Below are 12,712 nucleotides of genomic sequence, written 5' to 3'. Positions count from 1 at the left end.
TGGTCAAAACTGTGCCTCCCCACCTTCTGGAAGTGCTCCTCAGTGATGTTATCGGCTCTACAGACTGCAACAGCAAACTCCAGCATTGCCAGGTCCTGGTCACTCAGGTCAGACAGCTTCCAGTTCACAATGACCTGTGAGAAAGCAGAAGCCAGAGGTAGCACAGATGGACCGAGCAAATGGTCTGCCTGGCTGGCCACCTTCTTTTCTCCACAAGCCAGAGAGATGGCTCTTATTTGGCACCTGAACCAGACATCCTGGCTACCATCAAAAGACTCATCAGTTTTACCGCCCTTCTTGTCTCAGGGGCTATGGCGGTTTTGGTGAGACAAAACTGTGGAGAAGTACTTGAAACAGGACCCAACACCACCAGGACACTGCAGCTCCCCATTGGTACCAAGTTCCTCCACACACCAGATTAAAACAGCAAAGAATGTGGGCAGGAGGATGAATGCTCTACAGGTCAACCATCCCTCCCGAAATCTTTCTTGGAAGGTGGATGAAGATACACAGACCCCCACCTCGGGGTCCTGCCCTCACTGGCCACTGCTCACCAATAAACCTAGTGGCACAAGTATTGCGTTGGGGTCCCAGACATGTCAAAATTGCTCAAGATTGCTGGGAACTACGTAGATCAAAGGTTCAAAATATAGACCGAAGATCAAAACTTCAGGTAAGAAAGCAAGCACATGAGAGGGCCATTCCCACCTCCCAGGGGACCACGCGAAGGAGGCGAGGTGCACACTGCTGTCACCCCACTGACCTGGTCAGCCAGCGCTGGCTGCTTGGAATATATCCGATGAAGTGCTCCATGTGCAATCACACAGCAGGGACATCTATTCACCACACCTGTAGCCACAATTACAAGCTCTTTGTCTGCCTTGCTCAGTCGCCCTACAGGGACAGCAAAAGATTTAGCAGACTTTGCTGTTAAAGATGACCACCACAGCAAGAATCACTGGGGCAACAGGGAAGGGACGGTGCTGGGTACAAGCTGCCTGCAGTACAGCCCAGGAGACAGAGCTCCAGAGAGTGTGCAAGGAGACACTGCAACCAAAGCTCCTAGGTGACAGGACGAGGGGCAGCCATTTTAAACTGAAAGACGGTAGGTTTAGATTGGACATAAGAAAATGTTTTATGACAACGGTGATGAGACACTGGGACAGGCTGTCCAGAGAAGCTGTGGGTATCCCACCCCTAAAGTGTTTAAGGTCAGGTTGGACTGGCCTTTGATCACCCTGATCTAGTGAAAGGTGTCGAACACCACATGGCAGGCAGGGGGGGGTGTTGGACTAGCTGATCTTTAAAGGTCCCTTCCAACCCAAACCACTCTGTCACTTTATGATCATCCATGCGACTAATTTACCTGTATAGTTGCCCGTGAGGCACCCAATTAGGATGAGGGGCATGAGATTTTGTCAACAGGGAAACAACAATTCTGCATAACAGGAAAACTCAGACAAGCAAAATTACCTGCTCACCGAGTAGGAAGCTCAGTTGGTACTTCTCTGTGTATGTCTTGGAGGCAAATGGCTCGGGAGTGTGTTGTCTGTTCTTCCTCCGATGCTTTATTGCTGCTTCACAGAGAAGTGCAATGTTCTAAAACCCGCTAAGCAGGTTTCGGCAAGTAAACTTTACTGGCAGCTTTTGAAGGCAGGAAGAAAAAAATAAAAGTAACAGCGAGGCACGCTAGGACTGGGGCTTTGAGAACTTCTAGTGACCACCAGACAGACAAACCACAACTTCTACAGAGTATCTAGCTCTGTGACTGCTCTAAAGAAGCTGTGGAGAAGGCTGTGCTTTTTTATACTCAGAACCAATCCTCATCATTTTCACAAACAGCTTCACAAGAGGACTGTGCACAGGATCTGAGGAACTTCCCTGTCTGCGTATCAGCACTCATGCTTTTTGCCTTCTTTAAGAGAATTGGCAGCACTTTTTTTTCTAAAACTACACTTCGCAGGGAAGGTCGGGGTCTCTTCCTCCCCACAAAAGCCTCTGCTTTCCATAAAACCAGTGTCTTCTAAGAGCAAGAAAAACACTACTAAAACCTCCCAGGTAAAAAAATCAGAAGAGGCCTTACTGCTCTGCTTCAGTGCCAGCAGGTGGCAATGGCGTGATGCTGCAGGAGAGATGCTGAAAAAGACGGGATCTAAAATAGTCCTACTCTTCAAGTCAAAAATGAAAGCATGGGAATGAGAAAGGAAAAACAGACCCTCATATAGCTAGGGGCATGGCTTCACTCCAGCAGCACAAGCAGAGCAGAAAGCTTCACACAGAGCCTGCACATATCATGTGGGAGAGGCGTAAGGCTGCACTCCTCACTGCCTCCAGATCTTGCCGAGACACTCCTCCCAAGCCCTCATCTCCTGCTGACTACATGCACCAGCTTATTTTTACAAAATCCTGGTTTTACTCATGTACCTTCAGAGCAAAAGCAAGGAGAGCAGGCCCTTCATTGCCCTGTACCATGGGAAGAATGAGGGAGGAACCCGCATACCTCAAACCGTGTTTCCTCAAAGGCTGGAGAGCCATGCAGAGTTCCCTACAGCCCTGCTCAGGGCACTGCTGCAGCCAGCCCTCCCTCATTTCCACATGCCAGTGCACAGCAAGCACCTTGGTCCTCTCCCTGCTGCTGTAGGGTAGGGACACCCCAGGGTTCAAAGTCCCTGGCGCAGTGTGGCAGGGCACAGAGGGCATATCCTCCCTCACACAAATTCTGTGCACTGCTCATGGGCAGCTCATTGGCAAGAACTGTTGGGAAGGCAGAGCTGCAGGCAGGCTCAGCAAGGACCTGCCCCTCCCTTGGAAGCTGTTTCATGATTGGCCCATGGCTATGACCCAGCCTGAGCCTCACTGTGTCTGTGGTGCCCAGTCTGGAACGTGACTAACCCCCAGGCCAACTTCCTGGCTTGATTGCGGATCTGCCTCGTCCCCTTGGACTTGCCTGGGAAATCTAGACCTACCCTGCTCACCTTGCTCTGGTAGTATGGGGCTGCAGCCTTGCCCATGAAACCACTGCCTCGGTCCATGCCCTTTCAGCACACTCTGCTCCGGCTCATCTTCCCTTCGGCAGCAGCCCATCCTTTCTTTGTCATGACCTAGAGCACGGTGCAGTGAGGCAGCAAAGCTTGGCTTGAGAGCTGCTTTCTAACCACAGGCTAAAGACTATGAAGCTGTATTCAACAGGAGTGAAGCCAGAAGCAGCTGCACCATTCCAGCCTCTGCCAGCTGTTACTATGGGCTGGGAGAAGGCACAGTGAGGCAATACATCAGAGGATGTCAGAAGTGTCGCTTCTAGCAATGTTTCACATCTACAAAGGGAAGGGCAGTTCTGAGGTGGTTGTATGGTTTACCTGTGTCTTTGTGCATAATGGCGTTGTAATAAGCAAAAAAAGCTCTGAATTCAGCAGGTCAGTGAGACATGACTTTGAACACATTGGGCAGAAATCCAGCCTGTTCAAGGAAAAAGAAAAACAAGTCAAGAACTGTAACTTAACGCAGATGGCGACATTAATGCACTAGGCTTAGACAACCATTTATTAGCACAGCAGTGCTGGGGAATCTCTGCAGACCCATTCTTTTGCCCTTTGAGCCTATTTATGCATAGGACTGAACATGTAATGATGTGGTTCTTAATGAGGTGTTGCTGCAGTTTCATAGCATTGCCCTGCTCACTTCAGCCACAGCAGTAATGCCCACAGTCACATTGGCAAGCGCCTTTACAAACCAAGAGGCTGTCTCCACTTGATCTTCCTGCACAGATGTTGCTATGCCCACTTGACCATCCTAAACCTTCTGTAACTCTCCTCTTCCCTCTGAGATCACAGGATGCAAGACAGGGCTGGCCCCATCTGAACAGGCATGCTGTTTAAGGTGCTGATACACAGTGGGTGTATATGTGGGCACAAGAGTGCTGCTCTACTACTCTCCCCATTCTGTCCCCAATAGCAGATAGCTGCTAAAGCCTGGTCCATCTCTGTGATGGCGTGCAGGGCTGCCTTTCCCAGAGAATCGATTGCTGCCTCTCACACACACGATCAGCCGATGCAGCATCCACCCATGCCTGGGTCCCAGCAGTTGGTATTTATCAGTAGAGGTTCAGCCTCAGTGCCTGGCTGCCTACTTGCCCTTCTAAACAGTCTGTGTTTGCTGTGATTGTGCTCACTGCCTGCAAGCTCCACCAGCCTACCAGCTGCTGTTCTTGAGGGTGTTCATGGAAAAGTAGAGTTGCCCATATGTCACAGAGTCCTCTGGCAACCTCCCTCCATTGCCACACACTGCCTGTGCCTTCCTCCTGTCTTACCCATCTGGTTATTGTTCGTTAACCAAGGGGAGGCTCCTCCCTCTTTGTCCACAACCCATTACTTTACTGAGGAACCTCTGGCAACAGAGGTTGGCAGCCCTGTTTGGATATCCAAGGCTGCTAGTTTGATGGGATCCTAGCACATAGGTCTGTGCTGACCCCTTCAGCACACACAGGGGTTTGCGTCACAGCATGTGACATTTGAGCTGACTCTTCCTCTGTACATCATATTTATGCAAACTTCACCAGGGCCACTGCAACAGTAGCAGAGCACAGATTCAATGGGCTGGCAGGAAGGACAGGGAGGCATGGACCAGCACTCTCCTGAGACGAGCTCTTGGAAGAGAGAAGTCTCTGTGGAGCTGTGGCTGCTGGTGTTTTAGCTCTCAGGAAGGACTGTGTGGCATTCCTTCTCTGCAGCAGCAGGGAAGGAAATTCTTGTCCAATTCCCTCTTTTTCCCCTTATACACAGTTATGCATTAGGCTTACTGTTCTGCCACTGTGCTCCCTGTTTAGCTTTGGAGAAAAAAAAAGTCAAAGCTCAAAAGCAGGAATACCCCCTAAGCCTTTTAATACTGTAATCAAAACAGCTCTTTTTTTTCTCTCCATTAAAAGTGTTAAAAACACTCCTAATAGCGTCTCAAGTAAACACAGATGCTGTCCCAGAAAAACAAATACATGTCAGCGTTCCAGCTAATTCCGTGCACAAGATGCCATCTGAAAAAACGCACTAGTCTCATGGAACCAGGGAGACTTACAATCCTGCCAACACACTGCAGGATTTCCAGTAAAATTCCCATCCTGTAGACTGGAAGGAGCTTCTAAAGAAGTGCTGCTCATCTCAGTCTCCCATTAGGTTTGTGTTAGACCTAACTGGACCAGAACTGCTCTCTTAGGGTGTATGACCGACTTGGACTTTGGACCCTTTCCACAGATGGAGTTTTGCAGCAGAACTCCTCTACCTTCATTTCTACTTCCTCCATGAGCTCCACCATGTCATACGGCATGTCCTTCTTATTGGGTACCGGGTACCGCCCAATAGGTCTTGCAGCATTCTCTTCCTTGGTGCTGCTATATGCCACCCAGGGCCAGCTCCAGAGCCCCCCTGAGGCTAGGAGAGGCAGAAGCTGGGGAGAGAGGAAGGAGGAGTTTGTTATTTGGAAGGACACGTATTACCTTGTCAGCCTGCGGAGGGAGGACTTTTCCTCAGCTATTCCTGCTTTTCTGACAGGACTCAGGCACCTCTATCGCTGTAAGCCACTTGCTGCTCCATTAGCAGGGCAGTAAGTGCTCTGGGAAAGGAAACCCAAGACCCATTCCTGGCTGTAGCCCTAAGCTGTTGTGTGGGCACACAGCAAGCGTCATGTCCCCTTGCCCCACTTCTATGCACCATCTCAGCTGCAGGCCACAGCCACTCCTCCTCCTTGCAGCCCTCACCAGCCATGGATCAGCCCATCTGCACCAACCTGCAGCATCTCCCAAACTTAAAAGGCATTTCCCACCAATCTGCACAGAGCAACATCACACGGACATCCAGCGGTGGCCCTAACAGATCTCCTTCAGCAAAGGAGCACAAAGAATAAATTCAAAGCCTTTTTTTTCTGCCAGTCGGCCTTCTTCCAAGCAAAGTCACCTCCTCTCCTGCAGAACAATCAATGGCACCAGAATCAGGCCTTCTGGAGGTCTGAAGCAAACAGCAATTTTATGCCAGAACCACTGGAAAGGGTTTGGTACCGAAAGACTGTTTCACCCTTTGTAATGCTCCATTACTGTAAGAAGTTGTGGTCTTGCAGTGCCCAGGCTGTAGGCCTTGCCAGCTGTTCAACCCTGCTGCAAAGGGCTTTACGATGCAGCTGCATTTGACAGACAGTGGGGCTGGGCCAGAGCGCAAGAGACCCGGCGCTGGGCAGCTGGTGCAAGCGTGGGCACCCTGCTCAGAGGGCAACTCGAGCATCCGCCCAACTCTCCATCACACACCACAGCGGATCTGAGCATTCCCAGCAACACCGCACCATCCCCAGTCACCCCCACCACCGCAGGGTGTCCCTCACAGTTTTTTAGGGAAAACTAAATGTGTTGGATCACGCATTCTGTGAGTGTTCTTGCTTGGCTTATACTCAAATTCTGGCCCAAAACACCAACACACTACTGCAGCATAAACAAACAACAATGATAACCGGGACACAGACACCTCAGCTTGCTGCTGAGGAACAAGGACACTGAAACAGCTGTACATGCTGCACCAGAACATATCCAGGTACCACCAATGAAAATCATAAGAAAAACACTAAAGCAAGTACAAATAGGAAAACCATCTTAGAAATGAAACTTCTGAGGGGGTAAGTGCAACAAGTAGCTTTAGGGCCACTGAGAGCGCAGATTCCCACCACATCAGGGTCAGCCCTGCGCCGCGTTGGGAACCAGGCAGCCCTGCACAGCCCATGGAGGGGCCCGGCGGGTTTCCCTCTGTCGCTGGGATGGCGAGTGCCGGGGACCGGAGGCCGCCGGGTGCGTGACAGGGAGCAGCAGCTTCGCGGCGGGACGGGGCGCCAGGGCCTGGCAGGTTCGTCCCCTCTGCGACCGAGGAGAAACTGCCGCGGGGCGGGACTGGCGGCCTCCACGAAACCCGACGGCTCCGCGAAGGCCGAGGCCGGCGGGACACCCCGGCTCCGCCGCTCCTCCCGCGGAGGGGCCGCCCGGGCCCCGCCACCGGTCCCGGCCCAGGCTGCCCGGAGGGACGGGGCAGGAGCTAACAGCGCCCGCTCGCCACCGCCGCTCGGACATCCCTCCGCACAGAGGCCCTGCCGCCTTCCCGGCCCCACGGGGCGGCTCCCCCCGCCCGGGGCGTCCCCCTCGCCGGGCCGAGCCCCTACTCACGGGCGGGCGGGAAGGCCGCAGCCGCAGGCCGCGCAGCAGGGAGCCGCTCCTGGGCCGTCCTCCCCTCGGGGCCTCACCCCGCCTGGCCTTCCCGCCTTCCCCTGGCCCCATCCACCTCCCCCTGGCCCGGCCTCACAGCAGGGCCCCGCCCCGCCCGGCCCGGCCCCTTCCGTGCCAGGCCCCGGCTGCGGCCCCGCCTCGGAGCGCCGGCGGCAGTGGCGATGGCGGGCGGCGGCGATGGCGGGTACCCATCGGCGGAGGCCGAGGGGGAGGCAGCGGTTGCCTGTGAGGCTCTCCGTCTGCTGCAGATCGACCCCTCGGCCGTCAGCCCTGGCGCGGGGCGGGCGGGCGGCGTGGCGCCGTGCTCGGTAGGTGCCGCGGGGAGGGCGGGGGCCGGCGGGCCCGGCTCGGCGCCCGAAGCCCGAGGCCTGAGGCCCCACTGCTCCACAGAGGAACGCGCTGCGGAAGCGGAGGCGCTGGGAGCGGGTCCTGGCGGCCAAGAGGAGGAAGCGGCGGCAGGAGCGGGAGCGGAGCCGGGCCCGGCACGCCGGGGACCGAGGTGAGGCGCGGAGTGGGGCGGCCCCGCTGAGGGGCCCGGGACCGGGCCGGGGCCCGGCGCTGCCCTCTCTCTGCTCTGCCTCCCAGGTGCTGCCGGCCAGGACGGCGGGAGGGCCGCGACCGCCCTGGTGAAAGAACGGCTTCTGGAGGCGCGGGCGTCGGGGCCCCGGCTCTGCGTGGACCTCGGTCTGGTCCACCGCATGTCGCAGAAGGTACGGGGGACCTGCGGCGGCCTGGACGCCGTTCGGAGGTGCTGGACGTGCCCCCTCGCAGCCTTGACGCGGACCGGTTGGCTGCTCCTCTCCTCTCCCTGTCCTTCTCTGCTTCTGCTGTGCCGTGTCCTGCCCTGTGCTGATCGCTGGGAGGGAGCAAAGGGGAGCCCTCTGAAGTGGGGCTGAGGGAGAGGAGGTCGCTGGGGGGGGTCCCTGGTTTGTTCTGTTTGTGCTGGCAAAGTCAGGAACCCTCCAGCTCAGCTCGAGCAGGCATGTGTGAGGATGCACATACAGCAGCTCCCCTGAGCTCAGCCTTGGGGGCTCCCCTCCCATCTCTGTCCATGCTGTCTGGGCTGCCGGGTCTCCAGCATGGGCTGGCTGCACACCCAGCTGGCTCTCTGGGTTTCCTCCAGACCCAGAGGAGCTGAGCTGTACCCCCCAGAACAACCTCAGCAGCCGGCTGGTGACACAGGCATGATGGATGTTTGCAGGCCCAGAACGGAGCCTGCCCCTAGGCTTGTGGGTCACTGTGTTTGTTATTTGTTGGAAGGAAACAAGCCGCCTCGCCTCCCAGATCAGGAGACTCTATGGGGCAAACAAGCGGGCCAAGAAGCCGTTTTGGCTCTGTCTGACGGAGTTTGTGGTGGGCTCGTTGATCTATGAGGAGTGTTTTCGCATGAACGACGGCTTCTCCAATTATTTGGTAAGGGTCTCTGACCATAGTGCTTTTAAGGCTCGTAGCACCCCACAGCCACAGTGCTGGCCCAGAACAGGCAGAGGTGGGCTGGGATGGTGGGAATGCAGTTCAGTGACAGTGGTTAAGGACAGATATTCTTGCCCTTTGGCAGGAGACAAGAACTGACAGATAATGGGGTGATGTGCAAGGCCACCTGGTTGGAGCTCGTGTCCCTCCTGTGTGCAGGAGGAGAAATCCTTCTGCAGATGCTACTTCTGCAGAGAGACGTGTGATATTGGGGACAGGCAGACGCATAAGTTTGGTCAGGCTTTGGGCAGGTCACGCATTCCTCTCCTGAGTTTTGTACTGAGCTTGGCCTGACTTAGCAGAAAGCCCACACGTACAGGTTGTGGCAGTGACATTGAGCTGTGTGTTCTACAGCGCGTGGGGTTGCATCTGGTAACAGGGGAAAAAAACCACCTGAAGTGGAGATTCCTGAATCTCTCAAGAATTAGGATCTCATTTAAAATTAGGCAACTATTGCTGATCTCCCTTCCTCAAACCATGTCTAGGAATTTTTATGAGAAGATAATTTAATGGATCTTGAGATATGTATTGTTCAGTGCCCATATAGAAACTTTTTCCAAATTAAAAAGCCCACTCTACCTGTAGGAGTTTAAACACCTAAGGCAGTAGTGTCAGTTCTGGTATATTTCCGTATCTGAGAGGGGGTTTTGCTCTGTCAGGTGGAGTTTGGGCTAATGGGCTGCTTCTCTTCCCGTCTTGCATTTTTCAGATGGATACAACTCAAGAAAGTTACCTGGACCTGTTTCCTTTAGATGCAATTGTTTATCTCACTCCTGACTCTGAGAACGGTAAATATGCTTGCTTTAGGCACAGGGAAACTAGGGCAAAAGGTTGATTTTTAAGATCTTTTTTTTAAAGACTATTTCTTACTTCAGGTTATTCAATTCCAAGCATTCACTGTCTCGAATTGCATGAGATATACTGTGTTCTTAGGTCTGATGCTAAATCTATTCATATCTCAATCTGTTTCGACAGGGAATGAGGTTTTGAGTCAGGGCTGTGTGTCATCTGCAGCAGACTTAACTTAAAACCTGAGTGTAGTTCCCCTGCAGTTTGTAATACTACGAAGTGGCAAAGTGGAGATGCTGTGGCAGCTTTGAATACAGTCTAAATTACATCTTTCTCTAATGCAGGAGCTACAACGTTCCCTTTATTGCTTAATTTGCTGCTGTGTTTATTTTGTCCTCTTCCTCCATTTCTAATCGGCCACATGTTCCTGGGGATGCAGATCCCTTTCTTGTTTTATGCAAGTGTCTTAATCTGATAAAGAGTGTGGTAGGAGTGGGGGAAGGTTTTAGTAGCCGACTCTGAGACTGGGGAAGTGTCTGTGGAGCACAGTTGACCGTATCAGTCACATCTCAGAACAGACACTGGTTCACGGGAGCAGTGTGTGGTATCTCCAGCACTCTGTGCTCTTGGGTTGTGTCTGATCTCTCCCTTCCAGTCTGCCTGCGGATTCAGGCAGACACTTCCATCTCAAGCCTCAGCCTCCTGCACGGCCTGAGGCTCCAGTGTGAAGGGTGAGGCTGGCTACAGCTTTCTCATGAGTGTAGGGTCTGTCTTGGGGGAAGGTGTGGTGCAGGATTTTACTGTTGCATGTTGCTGAGTGAGTGCTTCTCTTGTTTCTAGTCCTTGAAGATGTTGATCCAAGTAAAGTGTACGTCCTTGGAGGCCTGGTGGATGAAAGTATTCACAAGGTGGGTGGTAGCCTGTGGGAACCTGAAGGTGCTGTCTGCGCCATTCTCTCACAAGAGCTGAGATGTCCCATTGGTAGCACCCAGTGCTGCTGCCGCCTCGGTTTGAGACAACTATTGTGCCATCATCCGTTTTTCCTCAGGGTTCTGCCTGGACCCAGTACCAGGCTGAGAGAGACTGCAGCAGTCTGGGTGAAATGAGCCCCAGAGCAGTTTTCGGCTTTGTAGCTGGTTGTATCCACAATGATGTGCCTGCTTTGCACGTGCAAGTTTGTGCACATTGGGCACCTTGTTCTTGTTTCCCTTGCAGAAGCTGACTCTGCAAAGGGCACAAGAGCAGTCCTTGCAAACAGCCCGCCTCCCCATTCGGGAATATATGGTGAAAGCTGTTAACACCAAGAACTACCACTCAGAGACACTGGCAATTAATCAAGGTGAGAGGCTAAGCCATGTCCTATAACTTGCCTGGGCTGCAGGAGGGGGGGAGGCTGTCAAGCAGCAGAGTTTTCAAAATGGAGGCCTGGTGCTGAGTAATGGGAAAAACACTGGAAGCAGAAGTTTTTCTTACTAGGTTTTATCCATGCCGCTCCCATTTTAAGGTCTTGTGTGCTTCTCTGCATCAGCCCATTCTCAGAGGAGCAGGACTTGCATCACTCTTGCTTTGCACAGAGCAGTGAACAGCTGGTGTGGGGAGATGTGAGGAGGCTGCTGTTGCTACAAGTTACACAAGGTCCCAGGCAAGGGAGAAGGACAGAAGTTTTCAGGCCGTGTCAGGTTCAGTCAAAGCAGGGCTTACGACACCAGGGTGGAGTGTTCGTGTGCTGTACCACTGTGATGGCTCCATGTCCTGACCATGACCTGGTGACATCAGTGGATGCTCCTCCACCTCTGCAGGTAGTCTGTGGCTCTGTAATGTGAACGCCTCTCTGCTAGGGACTATGGGGGGGGTCTCATGTCCTAGGCCAGCTCTAGTAAGTTCTTGCCTCTGGCATGAGGACTTTGTTGCCATCTCTGTTGGCACCAGGCCGAGGAGGTGGCTGAGGACTCTGCAGAGCACCAAGCTTAGCTGCTAGAGACCACTGTGTCCCAAGGGAGCCCTGATGTGGAGACACAGCATCTGAGAAGCGATGGTGGAAGCACATCAGGTATGACCCACCATGGATGTACTGTCATCAGCAGCACAGACCAGCAGTACAAGTTAGTCACAGTGGTGACTGGGGGCATCTTCCTTTATTTGACATGGCCTCTGCTTTTTCTAGGCAGAGCTCCCCAAAGTCATCTTCAAAATAGTCATCTGCTTCTAGATAAGCTGCCTTAAATGCTTGCTCATCAGATTTTAAATGAGAGGGAACGCAAACCCCATGCTAACCTTCTCTAGGATCCGTTATTATAATTTCCTGATGGTTTGCAGCCAGCGGAGCAGTAGAGCTTGCTGACTGATACTGGTATCACAGCATGGTACATCTCTCTGTTCTGACAGTCTTTGATGTGTTATCAACTTACTATGAGACCCGAAGCTGGCCATCAGCCTTGAAAGCTGGAGTGTCTTCTGGAAAAGGCTATGTGCTACCAGATGCAGTGAAAGAAGTGAAAATACCTCAGCATGACAATGCCCAAGAAAACTCTTTTATTTTGTGATGTTGAGGAGCTGTGCAGACAAGAGAGGCAAACTCCACATTTCAAGCAGAGGCACCAGCATGAATGTGTGTAGAGAAAACAGCTCCGCTTAAATCTTCTCTAAGGACCTTGCCAAGAGTGACACATTCTACCTCAGCAGTACAATGCTGGAAATGATTTCCTCTTTTTGAACAGAAAACAAAAGCCAATGGAGCCCTGGGATCAAGTAAAAACTGGCAGGAATTCAGTTTTGCTGCTTTGCAGATGCTTGTTAGAGTGTTTCTAACTCTTGCATCTACACTTCTCTGGGACCGGGAGGAGACCTTTAAGGTATTTCTTTCATGTTGATTAAACAGTAAGGTGAAGTTAGAATGCAAAACTCACTGGCGGGGGAAATTCCTTCCCATGGAAAAGGACGGCACTGGTCCAGTTGGGTAACACAAGTTGGGAAGTGATTCCCCAGTGGAGAAACAGTTCCCACGTGCGCCACGTCCTAACAATGTTAAACCAGTTGAATTGGCGACTTGGTGAGTTGTTGAAGCCTATAGCTAATCCTGTGCATCTAATCTAAAATAAAATGTTTACTCTTAAACTCCCATTGCGTCCTTACAGTTACTGCTGCATGCATGTTTTATGTGTGCCCCAGCACACATGCTGATGTGTGATGTTCACTAACCCTGACATT

General features: G+C 52.7%; 1 protein-coding gene across 1 annotated transcript; it reads left to right on the top strand.

Moving 5' to 3' along the window:
- Positions 1-7,249: 7,249 nt before the first annotated feature.
- On the top strand, positions 7,250-12,623 carry TRMT10B (tRNA methyltransferase 10B). Its single transcript, XM_063320815.1, has 8 exons — positions 7,250-7,551; positions 7,634-7,742; positions 7,829-7,953; positions 8,504-8,656; positions 9,426-9,504; positions 10,346-10,413; positions 10,721-10,844; positions 11,891-12,623. The coding sequence occupies exons 1-8, from the start codon at positions 7,405-7,407 to the stop codon at positions 12,046-12,048; spliced, it is 963 nt and encodes a 320-aa protein (XP_063176885.1). The 5' UTR covers positions 7,250-7,404; the 3' UTR covers positions 12,049-12,623.
- Positions 12,624-12,712: the final 89 nt, after the last annotated feature.

This window comes from Chroicocephalus ridibundus, chromosome Z (assembly GCF_963924245.1).
Source record: "Chroicocephalus ridibundus chromosome Z, bChrRid1.1, whole genome shotgun sequence".
Lineage (NCBI taxonomy): Eukaryota > Metazoa > Chordata > Aves > Charadriiformes > Laridae > Chroicocephalus > Chroicocephalus ridibundus.
The sequence above is the reverse complement of the archived record's forward strand: the minus strand, read 5'-3'. Positions and strand labels throughout refer to the sequence as shown.

Excerpts from the sequence above, each read along its gene's own strand:
- TRMT10B (XM_063320815.1), top strand. The coding sequence starts at position 7,405 with ATGGCGGGCGGCGGCGATGGCGGGTACCCATCGGCGGAGGCCGAGGGG. Across the intron at positions 7,954-8,503 it reads TCCACCGCATGTCGCAGAAG|GAAACAAGCCGCCTCGCCTC; the intron begins GTACGGGGGACC and ends ATTTGTTGGAAG. Across the intron at positions 10,414-10,720 it reads TGGATGAAAGTATTCACAAG|AAGCTGACTCTGCAAAGGGC; the intron begins GTGGGTGGTAGC and ends TTTCCCTTGCAG.